This window comes from Notolepis coatsorum (genome assembly GCF_963971535.1).
Source record: "Notolepis coatsorum genome assembly, chromosome: 5".
Lineage (NCBI taxonomy): Eukaryota > Metazoa > Chordata > Actinopteri > Aulopiformes > Paralepididae > Notolepis > Notolepis coatsorum.
Window position 1 is genome coordinate 197,886,829 of NC_140169.1, and position 27,225 is coordinate 197,914,053.

Genomic DNA, 27,225 nt, shown 5'->3' on the forward strand with positions numbered 1-27,225 from the left:
TCTTCATATTAAGGTGTTAGTGTTTCTCTACAATCTTTTCCTTTTTCTGATGTTTCCTACATAAGTTAGTAGAAGGTTCAAATGAATATATCGATGAAAGTGTATTATTTTTTTTTTTCATTTTTCATAATATTTCATTACAGTAAGGGAAGGCGCAAGACCAAAAGCGACATTCTATTGAATTAGAATGAAAATGTTAGATCCTATGGCAATTAGCATAGGAAGATTAGGATTACAAAGCTCAGTTTGGGCAATCCGGTGGCCTAAGGGAGGGAGTCATACGCGGAGGATGTGTTGGAACACAGGCCTGTACAACTCTCTGGGAGAGGGGAAAAAAGGGGATTTTTATTTGTATATATATATGTTTTTAAGCTCGGCTCTCAACGGGACCTCAATAATTGGATGTACATCTATTGTAGCTTCGCACTCCAGAAGCATTACCAAAAACTACACAAAAACATGTATAGATTATGGCTAGTTTGAATATAATGATATGGAACACTGGTGGGATAAATAAACAACACAAACACAAAAGCGTGCTCACACTGATGAAAAAATAACATGTGGACCAGTGGCGTCGTTAGCCCTGGGCTTCCGGGGCTTTAGCCCCGGATGTTTTTCTCCTAGCCCCGGATCTAAAAAAAAAAAAAAAAAAAAAATTGTTTACATTTTTTTTTTTTTTACTTTAAAATTTTTTTTTTTATGTCAGCATCCCCATTGTCTGTGCTGAATGTTTGTTAGTGTTTGGTATTTTTTGTTGGTTTTTAGTACTTTAAAAAAAATTTAGTAAGTAGTTTTCATTTGATCCTATAATTCTTTCATTCACCGATTTGTGGACTATTTTTTTAGTGTCCTGAAAGGCGCCTTATAAATCAAATGCATTATTATTATTATTATTATTATTATTATTATTATTATTATTATTATTATTATTATTATTATTATTATTATTATTATTATTATTATTATTATTATTATTATTATTATTATTATTATCATCCAGGAGGGAAAATACACTTTGGATAGTAGGGACTGCATCTCTGCCTGTCCTGACCAGGAAACACTTTGCAACTGTGATCTCCTCTGGCAATAGTTGGATATTGTAATGTGTGGCGAGGGGTTGCAGCAATTCCACTGAGAGAAACTGGTCTGAGGCTGGATAACCTGCCTGTATGCCTCTCATAAGTTGTTATCCAACTCATGAAAACCTGCTCTCAAGCTCTTGCAGAATTCTGTCGACGACTGGATAGAACAGTCTCTGTCTCAGCTGATCTCCTGAGCTGAGGTCTGAGCTTGTGCCACAAAATGACTCAACTACATACTCGTCCATCCTTTTCTGCTTCCTCCTTTGGCTGGTAGTATGTTCCTCAATCCAAAGGCCATTACATATGGCCTTTGTCCTGTCATACATGTCCACTGCCATCTCTGAGGTGCGATAACCTTTGAGTGTGTCCTGCACTGTGCTTTTAAATAGTACAGATATTGAAGATGTGCACTTTAACGCAGCAGCACCTGGAGACATCCATACCCATGTCCAGTGTCCTATAATAAGCTTTAATCGAACCTCGGATAGTCCGGTTGGTTTGGGGTGGTGTGAAAGCTCATTCACTCTTGCAAGTGAACCCTGCTGCGGTTCATTTGAGATGTGAATGCAAAGCGGACCAAAGGCAGGAAAAGACCCAAAAATCGAATATTTTTTTTATGAGAAGACTGAAACATATGTATATAATGAAACACACAATAGTTTTTTTTCGATTGCCTAAGCATGATTTTGAAAACGGGGCCCGGTGTTTCAAAACACACAATTAGCACAACCACACACACAATTATCAGAACACCTCAGATCCTTTGCTAAATTAAACACTTGTCAAAACCATACACTAATTTTGTTACCATATGAAACACACGTTACATAATGACTTAATTCTGTTTGAACCAGTTACACACACTGCTGTGCTTAACCTAAAACACATTTAGCTATTCTACTTCTCAGTGATTAGAGTACTGTAAGTGAAGTACGCAGAGAATGTGCAAATATACAATAAATTCACCAAACACTACACAAGACCAATGCTGTAGACTGATGAAAATATAATTTATGTATCTACATATACCCAAATCAATGATGCAGACTGATGAAAAAAATAACATTTTCTCTCCATATACCCAAATCAATGATGCAGACTGATGAAAATATAAATGTTCTCTCATATAACCAAATCAGTCAACATTTCAACATGGAGAATCACAACAATACATGTCCCAGTTTTCATGCTACTATGTGCATAACACTGTAAGCTCAGCAAATATCAGACACACATAAAATACTGTATCCAGTACAGGTTACAATTACAGTAACACAATTTTTTCTTTTTGAAAAAATGAAAAACAGAAAATACTAGACATTATCTCTTTGCCTAGCTGGATCTGGCAATAATTTTTTTTGTTGTGATTCTCCATGTTGACATGTTGACTGATTTGGGAAAATGGGAGAAAATGTATATTTTCATCAGTCTGCATCATTGTTTGTCTTGTGTAGTGTTTGGTGAATGTATTGTATATTTTCACGTTCTCTGTGTACAGTACTTCACTCTCCTTCCATTTTGGTTGAAGACAGGTGAACTCACCTGCTGCATTTTTATAGTGCTTAAACCTGATTGTGTATCTACAATTAAGCAATGGTGTGTTTGTGCATCTGATGGCTGTGTTTAACCAATTGGCTCATATGTGTGGTAATTTGACATTCTGTGTCTAATGTAATGCAAGTGTGTTTAGTGTTTTGCAAATCACTGTGTGTATTGTTTTGCAAAAAGTGAGGCTGACATTGTAGGGGTGCAAATCTGTGCCTATATTTTGCTCCTTGAGTGTAAGGTTTTGATAATTGTGTAATACTTTTGATTTGAGTGTTTATGCAATTGAAGAAAACTGTAAAGACTAGAGATGAACTGTTTATTTATTTTGTACATAGGCTGTGCATATGTTTGTTTGTTTGTTTATTTGCTTATGTGTATGATTCTTAACTGTGTTTTTATTTTGTTATTGGTGTATATGTGTATGTATGTACAGTATATGTATATATATTATATATATATATTATATATATATATATATACACATATGTATATATATGTGTATATATGTATATTTGTACTCCTGTTGGGGCTTCTTGGACCAGATCAATGTTTTATCTGGCTAAATAAATAAGAAACTGATGATTTGGTCCTGTTAACTTTGAATTTTCTATGGGGACTGCCCAGATCCCTCTCATGGACCTGGACATCACTTTGAGAACCTCTAATGATTCTAGTTATTCAGTATTCATCTCTAATTACTCTAAAATTGCGTATTTCTGTGGTTAAAAAAAAAAAAAAAAGACCCCCCCCTCCACCCCCTGGGCTGAAGCCCCCAATGTTTTCTAACCCTAAAAACGCCCCTGATGTGGACGTGGCTCTACTAAGCGAAACGCACATTTTAGAGGAAGACATAGATACGTTAGCGGATAACACATATCATAATATTAGTCACTCTTCTTTTGGTACGAGAACTCGAGGTGTAGCCATAGTCGTTAGACGTAAGTTAAATATTGAATTAAAGGGGGTATGGTCGGATGCAGATGGGCGTATAACTATAGCTAGGATTGTACACAATAACAGGAAAATAGCGTTGGCAGCGGTATATGCCCCAAATTTGTACGAAGAGGGTTTCTTCACTACACTAACCAATGCAATGTTAAACCTTCCCGATTACTCATTTATAATAGGTGCAGATTTTAATGCCATTTGGAATCCAAGGATGGACAAATCTTACCTCGCCTTTTCCAGCGAACAAAAGAATTAATCTAAAGCATTAAAGGATTGGTCGAAGATTACAGGTGTAAATGACTTATGGCGTTCACTTAATCCCACGACTCGAAAGTACTCTTGTCAATCGGCGAGACATAACACATTATCCAGAATAGATTATGTCTTTGCATCCCCGAGACTATTTGATAAATATGAAGTGGAAATGATACCCAATGCAGATCACTGTTATTTACTCCTAAAAGGAACATTTGGTATACTATCTTCCCGGGCCCCAAGATGGCGTTTTAATTCGATGCTGCTTAATAACAAGGAATTCATTACACAACTCAAAGAAGCTCTTATAGTATTCCTACGGGAGAATGCAAATTTGGTGCAAGACCCCAGAATAATATGGATGTCGGTAAAGGGAATGATCAAGGATTTCACTGATAGCTTTTCCTCCAAAATGCGCAAGAATCAATGCACAAAACTGTCTGAACTGGAAACGCTTTACTCAACGTTATTTAATTCTTTAAAATACAACAACTCAACTAGACTAGAAAATCAAGTTAACGTACTAAAAATAGAGATCAATGCCATATACAGACAACAATCGGAAATACAAATACGCAGCACAAGACAACAGCAGTACTCCCAAGGTTCTAAACCTAGTCACCTAGTAGCCATGCGATTAAGAATGAATGCAAAATTTGCAGATATAACTACCATTAGAGCACAACAAGTACTTGAAACAGACCCCAAAATAATAAACGATACATTCAAAGAATTCTACTCCGACTTATATAAATCAGAAACGACCTTCGATCAAAACAAAATGGACACATATCTTAATCAAATTATTCTCCCTAAACTTTCAGAGGATGACGATAAACAGTTAGAAACACCGATCACACTAGAGGAACTCAAGAAGGCCATATCCGAAATGCAAAATGGTAAGGCTCCTGGAAGAGACGGTATCCCATCAGAAATGTACCTTTCTTGTTGGGACATAATTGGACCCTTATTACTAAATATGATCTTATACTCAGTCAAGGAGGGGAACTTCCATAAAAACGACAATATTGCACTCATATCAGTCCTTCTCAAAAAAGACAAAGACCCCACCGAGTGCGGTAGTTACAGACCCTTAAGCCTCCTCGGAACCGATGTCAAACTGTACTCTAAGGTATTAGCGATCAGATTACAAAAGCATATGACGTCTTTAGTTCATCCAGACCAAACTGGCTTCATAAGAGGTCGCCTGATCACTGATAACATAAGACGAATACTGCACGTACTAGATGCAGACAAGGACGACACCATACCTAAGGCGATGCTGTCCCTGAATGCTATGAAAGCCTTTGACAGGCTGGAATGGTCATATCTATGGGCAGTATTAGAAAGGATGGGGTTAGGAAAAGGATTCATTGATATGATTAAAGTATTATACAAAGACCCATCGGCCATGATTACAACAGGTACATTCATCTCCAAAATCTTTCCGGTATCACGCTCAGCCAGACAGGGTTGCCCTCTTAGTCCCGGACTATTCGATCTATCATTAGAGCCTTTAGCACAATATATAAGACAATCCCAATCCATAGAACCAATCGTAATCAAGGGCACACAACATAAAATTAGTTTATATGCGGACGACGTAATATTGTTCATGCAAAGCCCCAACACCACATTGCCTCATCTACTCAAGTTGATTGAGAACTTTGGTGATTTATCCGATAAATTAATTGGCCGAAGTCGGCTTTCCTTCCACTTAACACCCCTGCAAAAAAAGATATAACCCTCCCAGGTGAGATACCTATGGTAAAACATTTTAGATGCTTGGGAGTGGAAATATTCCCCACCATAAGACAAACGGTGAAGCACAATTACACAAAAATACAAAACAAAATCAAAGACGACCTTGACAGGTGGGCAAAACTTAAAAACTCAGTACAGGCAAGGGTATCAATAGTTAAGATGGATGTACTACCTAGAATCAACTTCTTCAGTTCAATGCTACCGTTACCCCCTCCAGAGGGTTACTGGAAAAGATTACACTCCTCCACATACAAATTTATTTGGAATAACAAACCACCACGTATAAAAAGATCCACCGCACAGAGAAATAAAGCAGACGGTGGCATGGCATTTCCAGATTTTTTCCAATATTTTAAGGCATACACATTAAGACCATTGACAACATGGTTTGATCCCCAAGCATTAGTATCCTGGAGAAAATTGGAAGAAAACATAGTAGCCCCACATAGACTGAAGGACATAGCATACACTAAACTACCAATCAAGCACTGTGAGCGGAAATTTGGCCCCATAATTACCCATGCGATCCGGATATGGCGTGAAACACAAAAAAAATATCCTAACCCACAAAAATGGCACAATCACACTCCCTTATTCAATAACAATGCACTCTTAATTGAAAAACGTCCTATAAGAATCCCTATATGGGAAGAGCAAGGCATACACTCATTAGGGGATGTTTTTAACAACCAGGGTTTTTGTAGTTATGGAGAAATATGCACAAAATTTTATCTCACCGAGTCCACATGGCTTTTTTACATACAGTTACGGCTATGTTTGAAGTCTCACAGTGTTCCATTAGACATACCAGTTGAACACCACAGATACCACAAATTCTTCTATGAAAGAGAGACATCGAGAGGTTTTGTTTCAGGTTTTTATTATCAATTACTAACGTCCTCGTATGAAACCCTCCAACTAGACTCTGTCTGGAGGAGGGATATTACAGACCTGGAAAGTGACTTTGATTGGCAAGGAGCATGGGCAAATGTCCGACTTACATCAAGGAACCCGGACCATCAACAAATCAATCTTAACTATATTCACAGGACATACTTGACTCCTATAAGACTGAACAGAATGGGTCTTAAACAAGACTCCAAATGCTCCCAATGTACAAATGGAGACGAAGGGACATTTATGCACATGTATTGGGACTGCCCACCAGTTAAGGCATTCTGGAAAGATGTGACCCAACAATTATCAAAACTCGTATCTTGGAATATACCAGTACACCCCTCTGTATTACTATTGAATGATGTTTTTGAGTTTGCAGTAAATCCACAGTTAAAGAGATTGGTTTTATCGGGTATCACAGTAGCTAAAAAGCTGATCGCATCACGCTGGTTTCAACCGGAAAAAATGTGCCGGAAAGTTTGGTTTCTTACATATCTCGATGTGATTTATCAAGAAATATCTACAGCAAGAATGCTGGGTCTCAATGAATCCAAAATGTCAATGTGGTTAGAAGTGGTGGAGAGAATAAAAGCTAGCTTATAATGGTAGTGTCTGGTTAGGAGCGAGGGATAATGGAAATACTATCCAAGGAGGGGTCCGGGAGGGGGGGGTTCGAGCTGGAGCGTGTAGGGTTTTAGATAATAGGTATTAGGGGTATATCCTGTATAAGACATTGGTATAATTGGTAATTTCGTTGGATATACACTGTATACGGTAAAATATTATTATATATTTTTTTTTGCTTTCTGTTTCTGTGCTTGCATGTCATTTTAGCCATCTTAACTGTTAGTTTCATTATGCATTGTGTGTTGAGTACTGACTTTTAATAATTTTGTTTTGCAATAAAAAAAAAAAAAAAAAAAAAAACACAAATGGACATGTACACTAGACAGGACACATCCTAAAAATTTGTATAAAAACACCTAACCTAACAACTCATACAGTCAACTAATGTTAAAAGAAAATCCGCAAACCCTTAAAATCAACTCATGATAAAAGAAATAAAAGCCAAGTTATGGAGGGTCATGTCTCCGGCGTAGGGAACGAGCGTAGAGCGGCTGGTATTCACGAAGGAGAGCGCTGGCCAATCAGAGAAACGCGGAAGTGCATGTTAGTTGCCTTAAGTGTTCACGCGGCCAGGCCAGTGTTTCTAGTTGCAGCAGCGCAATAGTTAGATAACCTAGGTGGGGAACAACCAGGAGATCACTGCAACTCACACAAGTTGGAGAACTATCTCTCTCTCTCTCTTGCTCTCACACACACACAAAGGGAGCCGCATGTGATTGGTGGAGGCGGGACCCTTACAAAAAACTGTTGTTGCTAATCATTGACACATGCTAGCCCGTAATAATCTCCCCCAGAAAAATCTACTTTGCATTTGATATATTGCAAATATATGCCATCACACACACTGGCATTTAAAGGGTTAGAATTATAAAATTAATATGTGGTGTTATGATCAGGGCTGAATTTGAATAAAAGATTGTATTTCTTTCAATCTGAGATTACAAAAAAACAGAAAATCCATCTAAATCAGTGTTGTTGCTAATCATACATATTATGCTAGCCTGTTTTTTAACAATAATTTGTGATGCCATCACAAACACTGGCATTTAAAGGGTACAAATAAAACAATTCCTGCACCAGAATGCAGGAAATGAAGTCTTTGTAACAAAATATTTCCTGGTGGGGGACCCCCAGACCCCCTGCTTAAAAAGTGGCCTGACTGGGGCTATATTTTGCACTATATTTCCTGGCCTGAATGATTTCCCCAGTCCGGCCCTGGTTAAAAGCCTCCAATGCTTATTAGTGTGTGTGCGTTTGAACGTTTGCATGTTTCAACCATACATTTACATTTATATAAAAAAAAATATATATATATATATATATATATAAAAAAAGATTCTCCTATAATAGTGGGGGTCGCGGCTCTCTGACACCGTTATTTGGGGGTCGCGGCCTGAAAAGTCTGGGAACCCCTGGTGTAGTGTATCTTGTAGACCAGGCCCAAGTTGCTGTACTCTGTCGTCTACTCTAAGCCATCCTAGGTAGTCAAAGTGGGCAGGGGTGAGGTGGGTTCTAGGAGTAAGGTCAAGTAGTAGTCTGACCAGTAGTCTGACCAGTTTGTTTGTGATGTTTGTAATCTTGTTTTAGCGCCTTTGAGGTGCTTTGGTACCATGAGGTGCAAGCATAGTCATAGTACCCTTGAATGAGTGCTCCTGCCAGAGTCTTCAGGGTATTCTTGTTTACCAGAGAGGAGATCCGGTACAAGAATCTAGTTCGTTGGTTGACTTTTTTTTATTACATTGGATGCCATTTTGTCACAGGAAAGATTTGCCTCTAGGATGGAATGTAATTTCATTTTTTCTTGTGACAATATTGTCACCCACTGTAATTGAGAAGCCGTCGGTCTTGTCAAATCCATTTCTGCTCCCCCTTCAGCCATTGTGCATTAAAACAAATAACAGAACAAAATACAAATCTGAATACAAATTTGGAATCTGCTATTTTACGGACTTTACGTTACTAGTTTTGCTTCAGTAGCTGGCCCTCTGATAGCGAGTCCAATTTCGTGCCACTCAAGAAAGATGCTGCTGATGTAGCAGGCTAGGGCAGCTAGAAGGCTCTAGCATGCCAACGAATACGCCCAACATGTCAAATTTGAAATCTGATTGGTTAAAGTATGTGACAATTACAGTAACATCTCATCAGATTTTGTTTCAAGGGGATTCACTAAAACTCCTGAAGGCCTCAGGGTAGATTTTCTTTACCCGGAGACAGCACTGGTGGAAAATCGGATTGGATAAAAGCTCAAATGTATATGAGCTGCACTGGAGGCAGCAGAACTGAAGGAGAGGGCAATGAACTCCAACATTTTGGGAAATTAGCTTATTTAACATCTTCCCTGGAGTTAGACAAGAAGATACATACCTTTTTTGTCTCTGTGCGTGCATTTAGCTTTGGGAATAGACGCTCTGTTAGCATAGCTTAGCTTCATCACTGGAAGTGAGGCAGATCCGTAGCCTTACAGTGCCTTACAGTGTATTGTAAGGTCTGACATTGACCAAATTTGATATGCATGACCTTGGTGGGCTCTAGGTCAACTCCTGAAAAGTGGGTCAATGTCAGACCTTGCAATCAAAAGTTAGGGGGCGCACTGAAATTATGGCAAGGGTTATTAGCCCCCTAACTTTTGATTGCAAAGTCTGACATTGACCCCCTTTTCAGGAGTTGACCTAGAACTCCAGGGAAGATGTTAAATAAGCTAATTTCCCAAAATGTTGGAGTTCCCCTTTAACAGATTGATGTGAACAAACTTTGTAAAATACATGAATGAAAATATAGGCTATATTAAAATATTCTGATTCGGACCCTGACGGCCCACCTCTGCCTCACACAGTCAAGTGTGTACTTATGTATTGTATATGTAAACATTTACATAATAACATAACAGGTGAAGGGCTGATCGATGTTGTTTCTGTTGTCTTTTAAAGCTTGTTTTAGTTTGTGCTTTAGCAATCTGGGAGTGAGTTCCATGCAACCATGGCTCTATACAGCACTGAGTGTTGCATTGATTGTGTTCTAGCTTTGGGAATTGTGTAGAGACCTCTGGTGGCATGTCTCGTGTGGTATGTATGTATGTTAGAACTGAGTGTTAGTAGATATATAAACAATTAGGATTGAATAGCTCAGAAAGGGTGGTCTGAGACAGCCAGATATGTCGATGGGTCAGGGTGAAAAAATATATCACCCTACTGGCAGTGACAGTCAGAGCCTGTATGAGGTGGAGAATTGGGGTCTGACTGACAGGTGGGTGACCGGCAGAGGAAGGGCTGGCAGACTCCAGTGAAGGCTGGAAGCCTTCCTCTTCATCAAAGTCGGAGGGAGGCTAGGTGGAGCACAGAGCCGCTAGCCATGAGGGGCTCCTCACCCAAGATGGAGGCGATGGAGAGCTCCTCCTGTTTACCTCACAGAGGTCCTGGACCCCATTATTTTTCATTGTTAAATTTAGACCTATAGGAAGAGGTCTTGCTTTTGTTGACAGTACAGATTCATTGCAACAGGCAGCTAATTACATTCTAAGAACATATTGTGAATAAATATTGTGCTCATAAGGGCACGCTTTGGTTGTCAGTACAGATTCTTTATAATAGGAATATATATATATATATATATATATATTATATAATATATAATAGCTAATAAAGATCAATCAGTAATTTGGGATTAATAGTGAAGGGTTAATAATATTAATATATATATATATGTAACGGTTGTGACAACGTCACCTTAAACTTCGATGCCCCGAGGGAGATTCGAACCCCGGTCTCCCAGACCGCAGGCAGCAACACAGACCGCTATACCAAGAGGTGAATCCACTACTTCGCAACGTGTCTATCTGTCTTTGAGGATGTGAGAGTGAGTTTAACCCATAGCACCGCTACTCACCCCAGCCCTTCTTGACTGCGCTTCACGATACCATCCGTTACACTCACCCTCTCAAACTCACTCCACTCCACCCAAGGCACTTCAATGCCCCGAGTGGGAGTCGAACCCCGGTCTCCCACGCCGCAGGCAACAACACAGACCGCTATACCAAGAGGTGAATCCACTACTTCGCAACGTGTCTATCTGTCTTTGAGGATGTGAGAGTGAGTTTAACCCATAGCACCACTACTCACCCCAGCCCTTCTTGACTGCGCTTCACGATACCATCCGTTACACTCAACCTCTCAAACTCACTCCACTCCACCCAAGGCACTTCAATGCCCCGAGTGGGAGTCGAACCCCGGTCTCCCACGCCGCAACAACACAGACCGCTATACCAAGAGGTGAATCCACTACTTCGCAACGTGTCTATCTGTCTTTGAGGATGTGAGAGTGAGTTTAACCCATAGCACCGCTACTCACCCCAGCCCTTCTTGACTGCGCTTCACGATACCATCCGTTACATATATATAATATATAACAATAATAAACACATTTCTGTGTTTCTAATTGGTGTCCAATTCGGTAATAATTAAATATTGTTATTATTTAGTGTATGATTGGGAAATACATTGTTTCAAGTGTATAAAAGGGAATCTAATGTCCATTTAGGTTAAAATTATTTTTAAATGTCTGTCTATTTAGGCTCTAATTTGTGTCTAACCTGGTTTTGCATAATTTCAGGACTGTAATATTAAGTGCTACCATAAAGGTTTACCAAAAAGATTCTTTCTTTTAATTTCGTATAGGTGCAGAATTTTGAGCGTCTACTGCGGGCAATCTACGCCCCACAGAATACTTACTGTGTCCATGTGGACATAAAAGCAGAGGACTCTGTGCATGCCGCTGTCGAGGGGATCATTTCCTGTTTCCCCAACGTCTTTATGGTCAGCCAGCCAGTGTCTGTGGTATACGCCACCTGGTCACGTGTCCAGGCTGACCTCAACTGTATGGCCGACCTTTACAACATCAGTTCCACCTGGAAGTACTTTATCAACCTGTGTGGGCAGGACTTCCCTCTGAAAACCAACCTGGAGATGGTTAGAAGTCTGCGGATGCTGAGAGGAAGGAACAGCATGGAGTCAGACAGGATGCCTAACAATAAGAAGTGGAGAGTGGAGAGGGTTCACCAGATAGTGGACGGAGTCATCAAGGTTGGTTGGCCTATGGTTTTGTTTTTAGATGTTGTTTTTAGTGAAGTGCATTATATGTCACTAACTCACTCTTTCTTCTTTATATTTTGTGTCAAACAATGTACTGTTTGAATTAGGGAGAAACTTCCGAGATTTTGTCCAAAGTAGAACACTGGAGCACACAGATTTAAGGCAATAATCCTCTTATTTCAGACTAACGTTTTGACGCAGGGAGAGAGAGCAGTTGTATATGGTAGGGTAGCGAAAATAAAGCAGCGAAAACACATTCTGTGGTGGAAAATCCTACAGTATATGTGTAACTGGGTTGAAATAGTTTTTTTGAAACATCACCAAATCCTGATACATTTGTTTTGTTTATGTTGCACTCAATTATAATAATTATACATTCTGCATGCAGTCAAAGCTCTGCTTGGTGACTCATATCAAACAATGGGAGTACATGATACTGCTGCTACAGCCACAGAGGTGCCTTCCACCCTACGGACCAATGTGGATGCCGTGCAAGCAGACACAAGGGATGGGAAATACTGTACACTTTGAAAATGAATTATGCTACCTGACACATACACACTTACCTATATTAAAAACGCAACAAACTGGGAAACGGGCAGGGAAGTTGTGGACATGGGAAGACAGCTAATGACCGGGTAAAGGGAGTTCAAATAATTGCGGCTGCCCTGGGCGAAATGGCTCAGTCAACACGGCACAGCTAGCCAGCTAACTCGCACAGGGCAGAACACCAAAACAACACTGATTCCTTAGGTAAGGAAAACACTACTACTGTTTACCACAGTTCAACCTAAATATGGCATGAATAAATAACTTTAGTGCTTTGTTACAGTAGGCGTAGCCATAACATTACACTAAGCAACCAGCAGTAGCTTATAATGTCTAAAGATCAAAGGAGAGGACGACAAAATTGGACAGAGGAAGAAGAAGCTTCTTCTACTTGAAACAACAAATGTGGCTAGAGATCACACATAAACTAAACAGTGAAAGGAACTAATTATGAAATATAAAACAAATATATATATATATGACAACATGACATCAGCATGAAAATAAACCAGTCCTACATTTCTTCTATGTTTTTGTTGCTAAAGGTGATTGTGCAACACTTAACCGTTTTTAATTAATTACTAGTTAGGATACAAAAAATAAGACCAAAGGAAGAAGACTTAAGTATCCTAAGTGTTACGAAGGATCAGATTAAACCGAATATATATATTTATTGATTGATATATATTGCATAATATTTGTATATCGTTTGATATCCCTTGTGTATTCCTTGTACATATACACGGAATATCCCTTTAGCCTATAATATTTCATTCTCCTATTGGACAGCGGTCCACCAGGCGCCATTGCCATACCTCCAAGGTCTGGTTCAAAGTCACCGCCGGGGACTTGCCTGGACATGAACGGTTCTGCGCAAGGATATGAGACAGGAATAAAGCTGGTACTAGTTTGTTCACCTAACGTATAAATACGGCGCAGGTGAATACAGAAGTAGAGTTACCCAATAAGTTGAAGCCTCACCCACGATACAACGTGCAGTGAAGTATGGCCTGTTTGGCCCCAAATAGAGCATTGAGACCGCGTGCGAATTAATAACTGAAGTATCAGAGTTTAACGCTGTACCGTCGAGTTCGACCGATTCTATTAAGTCAGTAATAGTCTATTTGTGTATAGTGTATCGTGCGGCTACCGTTCTACAGTGACCAGCATCACCAACGTTTCCTCGTACCAGCTAGAGTGCTTATCCAGGCTGGGCTGACCACCCTGGCGCTTTCACCCGAGGGGCCCTAGACGAGGACCGTGTGGATCATGTACACTGGATAACCTACCGACGACTGCATAGCCCTTTTCGGCTGGATTATATTTGCTTTTGGTCCTGTAATTGATGGAGCGGAGAATCGCAGACACCCACAATTGTGTGGGATTTACCCTGTGAGGAGCCACGTCGAGCCCGCCTCTCAGAAGCCTGAGGCCGGCTAGCTTTCTTCCATGCTGAGCTGCATGCTACGGAGAACAGCTGTATTCGTCTGCGGATCAAGAGATTATTGCACCGTCTCCTGTACTTGGAGTCTCTTTATCGTCGTTGACCCAGACTCTACTACCGACAAATCCTCTCCCCTTGCTGGCTTACGACCGGAGGGACCCTACCAGTATCTCCCGCTATATTACCAGAGTACCATAGATATAATTCCTAAGATTCAGGTTGTATTATTATCTCCTGCGTAATATGAGAATGGACATACGTTATTGATTTGCCTACGCACATTCCTTTGCCTTATAAGCGCATCCAAAGTAAAGTATATTATGTACTATCATTGCTGCTAATAAATACTTAAATACAGTTTTATGTGGAACCGAGTCATTGTGGGAAGTGTTCATCATAAGATACCTGTGTACTGTATGGCCAGTAGTAATGTACATAAGACGGTAGTGGTTTAATGATACCATACTTATCAATACAGTCAGGGAATTGTACCCCTCAGTTACAATTGGTCCTTCGAGCCGGAGGGTAACTAGCGTAATATTAATATAGTGGTATTAATATTGACATGGCCAATGATGAACACTCCACAAAACGGTTCTCCTAAAATAGATCGCCCGCAGCGTAGACGGCAGACACCTCAGTACTTAGAGGATTACGTTGCCAGTATACTACCTAGCTTTCTACAGACGGTAAACGCGGAAAAAGTAGATAGTAAAATTATGTCCGACCCTACCGACCAGGCTACCCCGCCAGTAGAGACCCTAGTGGGTTCTAACGTAACTGACCAAGCTCACGGTGGGGACCAGGAGGGACCTGACATGACTTTACCCCCCGCCAAGACCGAAGAAGTAGTCCCCGGAGAGCTCCAGGATAAAGAAAGCCCTCCAGGGATGGAACTCGACCCACCACAAGAAGGGACGAGCACGCCGGAGATGGATCTCCTTGATTCGCCACAGGAGAACGGATCTCCAACGAGTACTACCAGGAGCGGATCACCTCAACCAGCGTCTTCCCCCAGCGAGGCGGACAAGATGCTGGTGTAGGCCTTCCTCGCCAGCCTGGCAGCCTCAACCGAGCGCGATCGACTCCAAGCACAGACGCTTAGTGAGCGCGAACATTCTTCCATGGAAAGAGAACGCCTTCAAGCGCAGCAACGGAGTGAAGAAGACCGCATACGCCTAGAGATTAGACGCCTCCAGACGGAAGAGAATATGGGAAGAGACCGCGCCGAAGCCCAGCGCGCCGCCGCCGAAGCCCAGCGCGCCGCTGCCGGTGCCCAAAGAGAAGCAGAGCGCGACCTCGCTCTCACCAAGCGTGAAGCCGAGCGCGACCGATTACAAGCGCAGATAATGGAGCAGCTGATTACCAGGGCAACCCCCCCTCCCTCCGCACGGGGCTCCAGGGCCTCGTCAAGACAAGGGTCAAGGGCACCCTCCCCTACCCGATCAAGCGACCCTGAGCCTGACCACCAGAGAGAGCCTATACCCCTCTCCGAACCCCTTCCCCGACCGGTCCAAGCGAGACCCAGCTACAGGGAAGAACCGGTCTATACCGCGGAGAGGCTAAATAGACGACTACAGGATCTAGATGACCTGCCAGAGGAAGAAGAAGAGGGAGAGGAGGAGAATCAAGCCCAACAGCATCACAGTACTCCACAGGACCAGGAGGTCCAGTACAGCCCAGGCTTTACCCCCGTGGCTCTGCGCTACAGACCCCCGACTCAATTCACGGGTGAGCTTGACGCACGACCAGCCCCGAGGAACAGCACCTTGGTACGCGGGCCTTGGTACCCGGCAGGTACCAGCCCACCACGACACGTAAGAGGAGACTCGCCTAGGAGGCCTCTCCTCCAACGCTCACCGATGTGCCAGCCATCCATGGCATCGTACATTGGCACACCGACGTTCCCGGACTTCACACACGAGAACAGAGCACAGTACACAGAGCTACGAATGTGCTTAGAGACAATGATGTCCGATGTAACTGATGAACCGTACAAGTATGCTATCCTACTCAAGCACCTCAAGGTGCCCCGAGCGCACAATATAGCGCTGGCATATTCCACCTCTACTACCCCATACACCGCGGCTCTAGCAGCACTCGACCAAAGATATGGACGCATATGGGACTACGTAATACAAGAGATAAGGAATATTGACCGTCTACCCCCAGCCACAGACAATCGCTCACTAGATGACCTGTCTATCAAGGTACAATCCCTGGTAGGGATGCTGGGGGCGCAAAAGGAAAAGGGTATGTACGAACTGCACGCAAACTCTAATGTCGAGAGGATTTTAGAGAAGCTTCCGCCCGCCCGACAAGAGCGCTTCAGGCGGCAAAGAGACCACCGTGATCCTAACGGTCCCGAGCCATCCCTCCTAGACCTAGCCGACTTCCTGGCGAGAGAAGTCAACAGCCTACGGTTGGATAAGTTCGTGCGGAGCACACCAAGCTCCAGAGAGGGACCTAGGAGAGCAAACGATGGCCGCAGATTGGTGACCGTCATGCACCAAGCAGAATCAGTACCGAGCAACAAGAACCACAGTACCCCCTCGATGAAAGAGAAGTGGAAGATGGTGTGCCCGTACTGCGAAAAGGAACACTGGCTGTCACACTGTGACACGTTCAAGAAGATGACCGCCGACGAGGTGAGTCAATGGATAAAGTCCAACCGACGCTGTTACCGATGTGCGCGCAGTCACATGGCAGCCGATTGCCGCTTAAAGAAGAGGTGTAGTCGGTGTGACGGAGCCCACTCGGACGTCCTACATGACAGTAACAGAAGAAAGCCTGCACCCTCAAGCAGCACAAAGGCAAGTGTTATGTACATTGACCCCGCCAGCAGCGGGGGCGCCCGGGTGCTCTTAAAGGTGGTCCGCGTAACATTGAGTTACCAAGACAAGGTCATGGACACCTACGCCGTCCTTGACGACGGGTCAGAGAAGACCCTTCTCCTCGCGTCCGCTGCGGCCCAGCTGGGGCTGCGGGGGAGCGAAGAAACGATGACGATTCGGACAATAAGAAGAGACCTAAAGACGATAAAGGGCGAGAATGTCTCCTTCACTATTGCAGCAAGCGGGCAGCCAGAGAGACGGTATAGGATCACTAACGCTTTCACCAGCCAAGACATAGGCCTGTCGCAGTACACCTACCCCATCGCCAAGCTGATGGATAAATATGTGCACCTGCGTCAACTACCTATACCCCTCATAGACGGTGCCACCCCGACCCTGCTGATAGGCTCCGACCATGCACACCTCATCGTCCCAATGGACCGGGTCCACACAGGGCCCAGAGGCTGTCCTGCAGCAGTCGAGACCCGCCTAGGATGGACACTACAAGGCCCCCTCGCTAGGTCTCCTAACCGAACAGCAGCCACTAGCTGCCTCCACTCCAGAGTGACAGAAGAAGACACCACCCTCCTACAGCATGTCGAGAGGCTATGGACACTGGAGACAATGCCCTTTAAGAACGAAAAGAAAGACATTCGTTCCAAGGAAGACATTTATGCTATAGCCCTCCTCGAGCGGGGGACAAAGAGAGTCAAAGTCAACGGAGTGATGAGATATGCAACTCCACTCCTGAGGCGAGAGGGTATGCCTACCTTCCACGCCCCAAAAGAAGCGACGGAGTGGTATCTATTGAACACAGAGCGGCGCCTAGCCAGAGACCCCGCTCAAGAGACTGTGTACCGCGCTGAGATTGACAAGCTAATCACAGCGGGACACATAAAGAAAATTGACATTAAAGAGGCCGATCAGACGACCGAATCATGGTACGTGCCGCACCACAAAGTCCACCACAACGGCAAGTATCGTATTGTGTTCAACTGCAGCTACCAGATCGGATCACAAAATCTGAATAAAGAGCTCTTGCCCGGCCCAACACTCGGCCCCTCTCTACTAGGCGTGTTACTACGTTTCCGCCAAGACAAGGTGGCCATCAGCGGCGACATCAAAGGGATGTTCCTGCAGGTGCGACTAGTGGAGGAGGACAAGCCCCTGCTGCGGTTCCTATGGAGAGAGAGGATCGGGGACGAGCAACCAGCCATCTATCAATGGGAAGTCCTCCCTTTCGGAACCACATGCAGCCCATGCTGTGCTACGTATGCACTGCAAAAACACGTCGCAGAGGACCCAGCAGCTGATGAAGAGGTCCGACAAAGTGTAGGAAATAGTTTCTACGTGGACAACTGTCTGCAAAGCGTCTCGACGCCAGAAGAAGCCGAGGCCCTCCTACTCAAGCTCCGCGCCTCCCTGATCAAAGGCGGCTTTGATCTCCGGCAGTTTGCCAGCAGCGACCCTCAAGTATTGCGCAGCCTCTCCCCAGAGGACAAGGCAGTAAGCAGCGAGACCTGGATGGCGACCATCCCAGGAGAAGCCCAAGAAATGACATTAGGACTAGTCTGGCGCTTCAAAACAGACTCGCTCCATTATAAACACACACCCCTGACCAAGGAGCAGGGAAGGTCGACTGCACTACCGACCACAAGACGGAGTGTATACAGAACACTCGCCAGACAATATGACCCGTTGGGATGTATTCTACCTTACACCACCAGGGCAAAGATGATTGTAAGAGCGTTATGGGACAAGGACCAGGGCTGGGACGACCCCATACCCGAACACCTTGCCTCCACATGGAGAGAGTGGGAGACAGAACTCAGCTCACTCCCAGGTGTCAACATACGCCGCAGCTACTTCCCACCCACAGTGAGGCCGGAGACGTGCCAGATGGACCTGCACGTCTTCAGCGACGCCTCCGAAGTAGCCTACGGTTCGGTGGCCTACTTGCGTGCCCGAGAGGAGGGAGGAGAAATACATACTGCTTTCATCCTGGCTCGCTCCAGAATAGCCCCACACAAGCAACAATCTATCCCGCGTCTAGAGCTCTGCGCAGCCCTAGCAGGAGCGCAACTCGCCATGTTAATCCAACGTGAACTCACCATCGCGGTGCAAAGAACGATCTTGTGGTCAGACTCCACGACCGTACTCACATGGATCCGGTCTGATTCGTGTAGATACAAGGTCTTCGTGGGAGTCAGAATCACAGAGATCCAAGATTTAACAGAAGCAGCAAGCTGGAGGTATGTGGACACAAAACACAACCCAGCTGACGTCATCACCCGGGGAATGTCCCTGGATGACCTCACCCGTCACAATCTATATAGTGACGGGCCAGAGTTCCTCAAGCTCCCGGAAGAAGAGTGGCCTACACCCACCCCACGGGAGGCGAGTGAAGAGGAGGCAGAGAACAAGAAATCTATGTTCTGTGGGTTGACACACACACTCGTCCCCACAGACCCCAACATAGACGACTGCCTCACCCTTGAGAGTGCGCAGCTAAAGACATTCCTGTGGCACCACCCAGAGGTTCAGCCCACTACTGACATTACTGCAGCTAACGACGAAGAAGCAGAACTTCTTCTCATACAGCGAGCCCAGAGAGACTCGTTCCCCGACGAGCTAGACTGTCTACAGGGAGCAAAGCCCGTCCCGTCAGACAGCAGATTGCTCCACCTAGCCCCCGAGAGCGACGCCCATAATCTCATCAGAGTGGGTGGTCGTCTGAGGAGAGCTCCAGACTTACCGGATGACGTCAAGTACCCGATAGTCTTAAACAGCCGACACAAGGTCACAGAGCTTATCATAAAGAAATACGACAAGGACGTGCATCACGCCGGGGCAGAGAGAGTCTTCGCGGAGATCAGACGTCGTTATTGGATACTGCAAGGGAGAGAAGCAGTACGACGTTTCCAGCAGACTTGTCTAGACTGTCGTAAATGGCGAGCACAGCCCAGTATACCCCGGATGGCTGACCTATCCCCCTGTTGCCTCCGACTCGGCGACAAGCCTTTTCACTCCACCGGTATGGACTGTTTCGGCCCGCTGTATGTAAAGAAAGGAAGAGGGACCGAGAAGCGGTGGGGTATTGTATTCAAATGCATGACCACCCGAGCGATGCACATAGAACTCCTTCCAACCATGAGCACAGACTCATTCCTTATGGCCTTCCGAAGATTCACATCGCGGAAAGGGAAACCGTCTATATTATTGTCTGATCACGGGACAAACTTCAAAGGCGGAGAAAGAGAGCTGAGAGAGAGCTTCCAAGCTATGGGCCCAGAACTTAAGACCCACCTCGCTCCATACCAGATTGATTTCCAGTTTAATCCCCCGAATGCACCTCACTTCGGTGGAACTTGGGAACGAGAAGTACGTTCAATAAAGACAGCCCTGTACGCCGTGCTTGGGGCCCAGACTGTGGCGGAAGAAGTCCTAACGACAGTCCTCACGGAGATCGAGGGAGTATTGAACTCAAAGCCCCTCGGTTACGTCTCAAGTGATGTAGCAGATGTCGACCCAGTCACCCCCAACACTCTCTTGATGGTGCGGCTGGACCCCGCGCTACCACAGACAGTGTACAGGCCTGAAGAAGCGAACGGCCAAAGAATGTGGAGGTACAGTCAAGTATTGGCTGACAAGTTTTGGAACAGTTTCCTACTCCACTATCTACCGTCTCTACAGACCCGCCAGAAATGGGTGAAAGAGAGAGACAATTTGACAGAAGGAACAGTCGTCATGATTATCGACCAGTCACTACCCCGAGCTATGTGGCCGGCCGGCCGCGTAAGCAAAGTGATTACCGGTGCCGACGGAAAGGTCAGAGCAGCAGAAGTGCTCGTCCAAGGGCGGATATACACTCGGCCGTGGCGAGGCTAATAGAGTTGCCAAGGCTCCCCGACACTATTGATAATATTTCATTCTCCTATTGGACAGCGGTCCACCAGGCGCCATTGCCATACCTCCAAGGTCTGGTTCAAAGTCACCGCCGGGGACTTGCCTGGACATGAGCGGTTCTTCGCAAGGATATGAGACAGGAATAAAGCTAGTACTAGTTTGTTCACCTAACGTATAAATACGGCGCAGGTGAATACAGAAGTAGAGTTACCCAATAAGTTGAAGCCTCACCCACGATACAACGTGCGGTGAAGTATGGCCTGTTTGGCCCCAAATAGAGCATTGAGACCGCGTGCGAATTAATAACTGAAGTATCAGAGTTTAACGCTGTACCGTCGAGTTCGACCGATTCTATTAAGTCAGTAATAGTCTATTTGTGTATAGTGTATCGTGCGGCTACCGTTCTACAGTGACCAGCATCACCAACGTTTCCTCGTACCAGCTAGAGTGCTTATCCAGGCTGGGCTGACCACCCTGGCGCTTTCACCCGAGGGGCCCTAGACGAGGACCGTGTGGATCATGTACACTGGATAACCTACCGACGACTGCATAGCCCTTTTCGGCTGGATTATATTTGCTTTTGGTCCTGTAATTGATGGAGCGGAGAATCGCAGACACCCACAATTGTGTGGGATTTACCCTGTGAGGAGCCACGTCGAGCCCGCCTCTCAGAAGCCTGAGGCCGCTAGCTTTCTTCCATGCTGAGCTGCATGCTACGGAGAACAGCTGTATTCGTCTGCGGATCAAGAGATTATTGCACCGTCTCCTGTACTTGGAGTCTCTTTATCGTCGTTGACCCAGACTCTACTACCGACAAATCCTCTCCCCTTGCTGGCTTACGACCGGAGGGACCCTACCAGTATCTCCCGCTATATTACCAGAGTACCATAGATATAATTCCTAAGATTCAGGTTGTATTATTATCTCCTGCGTAATATGAGAATGGACATACGTTATTGATTTGCCTACGCACATTCCTTTGCCTTATAAGCGCATCCAAAGTAAAGTATATTATGTACTATCATTGCTGCTAATACATATTTAAATCCAGTTTTGTGTGGAACCGAGTCATTGTGGGAAGTGTTCATCATAAGATACCTGTGTACTGTATGGCCAGTAGTAATGTACATAAGATGGCAGTGGTTTAATGATACCATACTTATCAATACAGTCAGGGAATTGTACCCCTCAGTTACACTAAGGAAAGGACTTCATGTGAATTTGTTCAACTTGTTTTATTTGAATGAAATTAAGATTCTTAAGTGAATCTTTGAGGAAAAACTTAAATTAAGATGCTTCATGCAACTGGTGCTGCAGGTAACCTATGACCTTTGATCAAGCAGGTGGTGTAGAGGAATTTAACTGGATCAAGGATGTACTGGATCAGGTTTATTTAACTCAAACAGAGTATCGGAATACAATAGTTATGGCGGATGACTCCACAAAGATACTGGCTCAGTATCCTCGACAGAGCTCTGGAATCATGTTAAACGTAGACCTTTATACTAGGGTGTGGCCAGGTGAGAGATAGGAAAGTGATAGGAGGATTTGGGGTGAAAGGGGGAGGAATTGGAGGAGGGTGAAGGAGGGAGGAGGGGTGACAGGAGCTACTGTAGGAAGGGGAGAAGGGGGTAGACAAGGGGGGTGGTGGTGAAGGGGGGAGGAGGTGAGAGACGAAGGGTGGTGACTGGTGACTGATTGATCAGGGAAGACAATGGGATTGTCTGGAAGACAGCACATTTGGGTATTGGGACAAGGGAATCTGGGATGGTAGTATGTTTGGGGGGGGGGTGCATATAATTCCACAGTGGACATATGGGATGTTGTGGTGTTGGTCTTGTTTTTACATGTGGTATAATTATGTCGCAATGTTATGCTGCTGGTGGTAATGGCAGGCTATCAACAGATGTGCCACAATGCTGCTATAACCTGGAGTAGTTCAATAATTCATGTTTTCATTGGTGTCAGACCACCAACAGGACCGCCTCCCTTCAACCTGCCCATCCTGACTCTGGCATTGAAACATGGTCGCGAAAGATAATGCAGGCTATGCTTAAAAAATATACACACAAATATGAATTAATATTTTCATTGGTTTCAGACTACAAAAAGGACCAAAGAGGCGCCTCCCTTCAACCTGCCCATCCTGTCGGGGAGTGCCTATATGGTGGCCAGCCGAGGCTACGTGCGCAGCGTGTTCCAGGACTGGCGGGTCCAGACGCTGATCCAGTGGGCCAAAGACACCTACAGTCCTGACGAGTTCCTCTGGGCCACCATCCAGCGCATGCCCAGCGTTCACGGCTTCACGCGGCCCAACGCCAAGTACGACATGACGGACATCAACGCCATCGTTCGGCTGGTGAAGTGGGAGTCGCACGAATGGGAGGAGGACCCGGTGTATCCGGTGTGTCACGGGAGTCACGTCAGGTCCATCTGTGTGTACGGCGCCGGGGACCTGCAGTGGCTGATGGAGCAGCACCACCTCTTCGCCAATAAGTTTGACTCCGACATGGATCCCATCGCCATCCGCTGCCTGGAGACGCACCTCAGACACAAGGCTCTGCTTGGTGACTGATATCAAGGGGAGTACAAGGCTCTGCTTGGTGACTGATATCAAGGGGAGTACAAGGCTCTGCTTGGTGACCGATATCAAGGGGAGTATGAATGAATGAAAACTTTATTTAACAGATTGCAGAATGGGTACAATACAGTACGGCTCAATACACACAATTGTTAAGGGGATGCAGACCAGAGAAAGACGTTTGTCTTGTTTACATCAGGGTCCCCCATTTTCAATTCATAGTGACATTTATGACATACACAACATACATGACATTTATGGCATAGGGACATACAGGTATTGATTTATTGATTGATTGATTGAAAACTTTATTAACAGATTGCAGACTGGGTACAATACAGTACAGCTCAATACACACAATTGTTAAGGGGATGCAGACCAGGGCGGTTAGGTGGCCGAGCGGAGATTGCGTTCGTCACCAACCCCGGAGTTGTGAGCTGGATTTGCCTGTTCGAATCCAGCTCACAGCTCCGGGGTTGTCACCAGCTTGGCTGGCCGTTCACACTAATACAATTGGCTGTATTAGAGGGTGGGAGAAGCTGGCGGGGTGGGTCCGGGTCGTTGTAAACAGCGACTCCTACAGTTCGGTCGGGGCGCCTGCTAAGCGCGGATAGGACCTGAGGGGGATAGTGTGATCCTCCCACACGCTACGCCCTCTCAATGAGAATCCGCGCTGCCAGGTGAAAAGAAGCAGTGATTGGCTGGACGTGTGTCGGAGGAAGCACGTGGTAGCCTCCACTCTCCCAGATGATCTGACTGTGGGGGGTAAGTGCGCAGCGACCAGGAAGGGACTGGGAATTGGCATACGACTAACATTGGGATGGGAGAAAAATCGGAGGAAAATGGAGGGGGAAAAAGATCAATAAAAAAAAAGGGGATGCAGACCAGAGAAAGACTTTCGTCTTGTTTACATCAGGATCCCCCATTTTCAATTTATCAGGACATATATGACATACATGACATACAGATAGACAGTACTGCTACATCTATACATTTATGACATACCAGATTTGCAAATACAGTACTGTTTGTGATACAAAAAGAGTCCAGAAAAGGGAGTATATACATTTGACGTAAAAACTGTACATTGGAGGAGGTTGGGGGGGGGGGTTGTGTGGGGGGGGGTTGGGTAGGAGGGGTTAGGACATTTACAGGGGCCAGTTTTGAATTGCAGTCTCCCATAGGTGTTCTTTGAGAGTGGTTTTGAAAGTGGGTAGTGATTCACAATCACATCCCTTTACAGCTTTGGGTAGGGCGTTCCACATTGATGTGGCATAATTGCGAAACGGTTTAGTCCCTTGTTTGAGCCGAATCTGGGTTTAACATGATTTGTGGAGCTCCCTCTGGTGTTGTGATCATGGCATTCACTGACCTTTGGGAAGTATTTTGACATGTACATGGGTACCTTAGTGGTGTAGTGTATCTTGTAGACCAGGCCCATTGCAAGTTGCTGTACTCTGTCGTCTACTCTAAGCCATCCTAGGTTGTCAAAGTGGGCAGGGGTGAGGTGGGTTCTAGGAGTAAGGTCAAGCAGTAGTCTGACCAGTTTGTTTTGAGATGTTTGTAATTTTGTTTTTAGCGCCTTTTAGGTGCTTTGGTACCATGAGTACAAGGCTCTGCTTGGTGACTGATATCAAGGGGAGTACAAGGCTCTGCTTGGTGACTGATATCAAGGGGAGTACAAGGCTCTGCTTGGTGACTGATATCAAGGGGAGTACAAGGCTCTGCTTGGTGACTGATATCAAGGGGAGTACAAGGCTCTGCTTGGTGACTGATATCAAGGGGAGTACAAGGCTCTGCTTGGTGACTGATATCAAGGGGAGTACAAGGCTCTGCTTGGTGACTGATATTTACATTTTACATTTACATTTAGTCATTTCGCTGACGCTTTTATCCAAAGCGATAAGTGTTGAGTGATACAGTGTAGGTTAGTATATTAGGACAAGTGCATGACAGTAAGGTTAGTTAGTTAGATTTATTTTTAAATGTATTTGTATTTATTTATTTGATAGCAAGGGGAGTACAAGGCTCTGCTTGGTGACAGCTGAGTAAGATGGCTGCGCCACTGTTTTCGGCTGCCTGCCGCTGCGTCCTACTGTCACTGTTTGTCCTCATTTTGTTTGTGTCTCGTCTTCACCATTCAAAAATGATCTACGACCGACAACTACTTTTGGATATCCGTGTAGTTGTACTACTTTATGGACCTCCGTGGTGGGGATTTCATGGAGAGAACACTACCGGGAGAAAGGATTCTCTGGCTGGCCAAACTCCCAGCCGAACTAATACGTCCGTGCCTCGGTGTCCCCCATCGCTAAAGACGATCTAGGAAGCGGAGAAAACGAGGAGGCACGGCGGCCAAATGGAAAAACACCTGTCGTTCCTAACCCCGCCCCGCCGCTCGTCCAACCCGGTGTGTGGAATTATTCCCTGCCGGCTTTCATACACCGGCCCAGCCCAGAGTCTGTCTCTCCCTGGGTTTCATTGCCCATGGAGGCCCAATGGATGTCGTGGCGCAAACCCCTATAGTCTCCGCTCCCTGCTACAAATGCAGCCTACCGGGAGCTCCCCTCCCGCCCCCCGCGGCTGGCCCTATTCAACGCTCGCTCGCTGTCAAACAAGGCCTTCAACTTGAAACAAGACAAACGTCTTTCTCAGGTCTGCATCCCCTTAACAATTGTGTGTATTGAGCCGTACTGTATGGTACCCATTCTGCAATCTGTTAAATAAAGTTTTCATTCATTCATTCATTCATTCATTCATTCATTCATTCATTCATTCATTCATTCATTCATTCATTCATTCATTCTTATTCATTCAACGCTCTCTTCTCACGGACCGCAAACTGGATTTTCTCCTGGTGGTTGAAACATGGATACGGACTGGTGAGCAGCCTACTCCTCTCATTCAACTTTGTCCCCCGGACTGCGACTTTATTAACACCCCTCGTCTCACAGGAGGCGGCATAGCAGCTGTTTTTAAAAAACATTTTAATTGTCTCGCTCTAAGTGCAGCTAATTAAAGTTGGACTCCTGCAAAACTTGCGAGTCCTTAAAATATATCTTATATTATAGCTATGGGTCTAATAACGCCGTCGATTGTCAGTGAGTTGCTTCTGGTCAACATGCAAAAAACAGATTGTTTTTTCATCCGTACATTTCCGGTTTATACCGTTTTGAAATTTGAATATGAGTATAGTTTTGCTGATTCTTAGTAATCCCAGGAAAATCCGCGATAATAGTGTTTTAGTGGAATCCACTTATCACGTTGTCATATTTCGCCTAATTATCAAATCTTCCTGAAATCAACGCTAGATTATCGTTATTATGCTTCCTCATGCACCCATGCAATGGGGCTTGTAGCGGGGCGCTCGCCCCCCCCCCCCCCCCCCCCCCCCCCCAGCCAATGGTAAAAAGTACAACACAGTCCACACACACAGCTTCGATCGCGGGAGAAAGAAATATCAGATCAATGCAAGATTTGATATAATAGTGTTCTTACCTTGTCTCTGATGTAATGCAAAAAAAAGAATCCAATTATCTGATCGCCATTCCAAATACTGCTCGCGGAAGTCCGTCCCACGTTGTCCGGCATTGCATATGAAGGGGGGGGGGGGGGGGGGGGGGGTGCCTCGCAGATGTATCGTTGTAAACCCCGCCCGCACGGCTCAGATCGGGCCGGAAAATAAAGACATTGTTTCTATGCA

At 45.0% G+C, this 27,225-nt stretch overlaps 1 protein-coding gene across 1 annotated transcript in view; it reads left to right on the forward strand.

Moving 5' to 3' along the window:
• The window catches only part of LOC311228505 (beta-1,3-galactosyl-O-glycosyl-glycoprotein beta-1,6-N-acetylglucosaminyltransferase-like), a gene marked incomplete at both ends in the record, with an annotated part of 67,759 nt that extends 44,243 nt beyond the window's left edge, over positions 1-23,516 (forward strand). The window contains 2 exons of the mRNA XM_084314409.1: positions 11,795-12,199; positions 23,043-23,516. Coding sequence (XP_084170535.1) covers positions 11,795-12,199; positions 23,043-23,516 — 879 coding nt within the window. The remainder of the gene's footprint in view (positions 1-11,794; positions 12,200-23,042) is intronic.
• Positions 23,517-27,225: the final 3,709 nt, after the last annotated feature.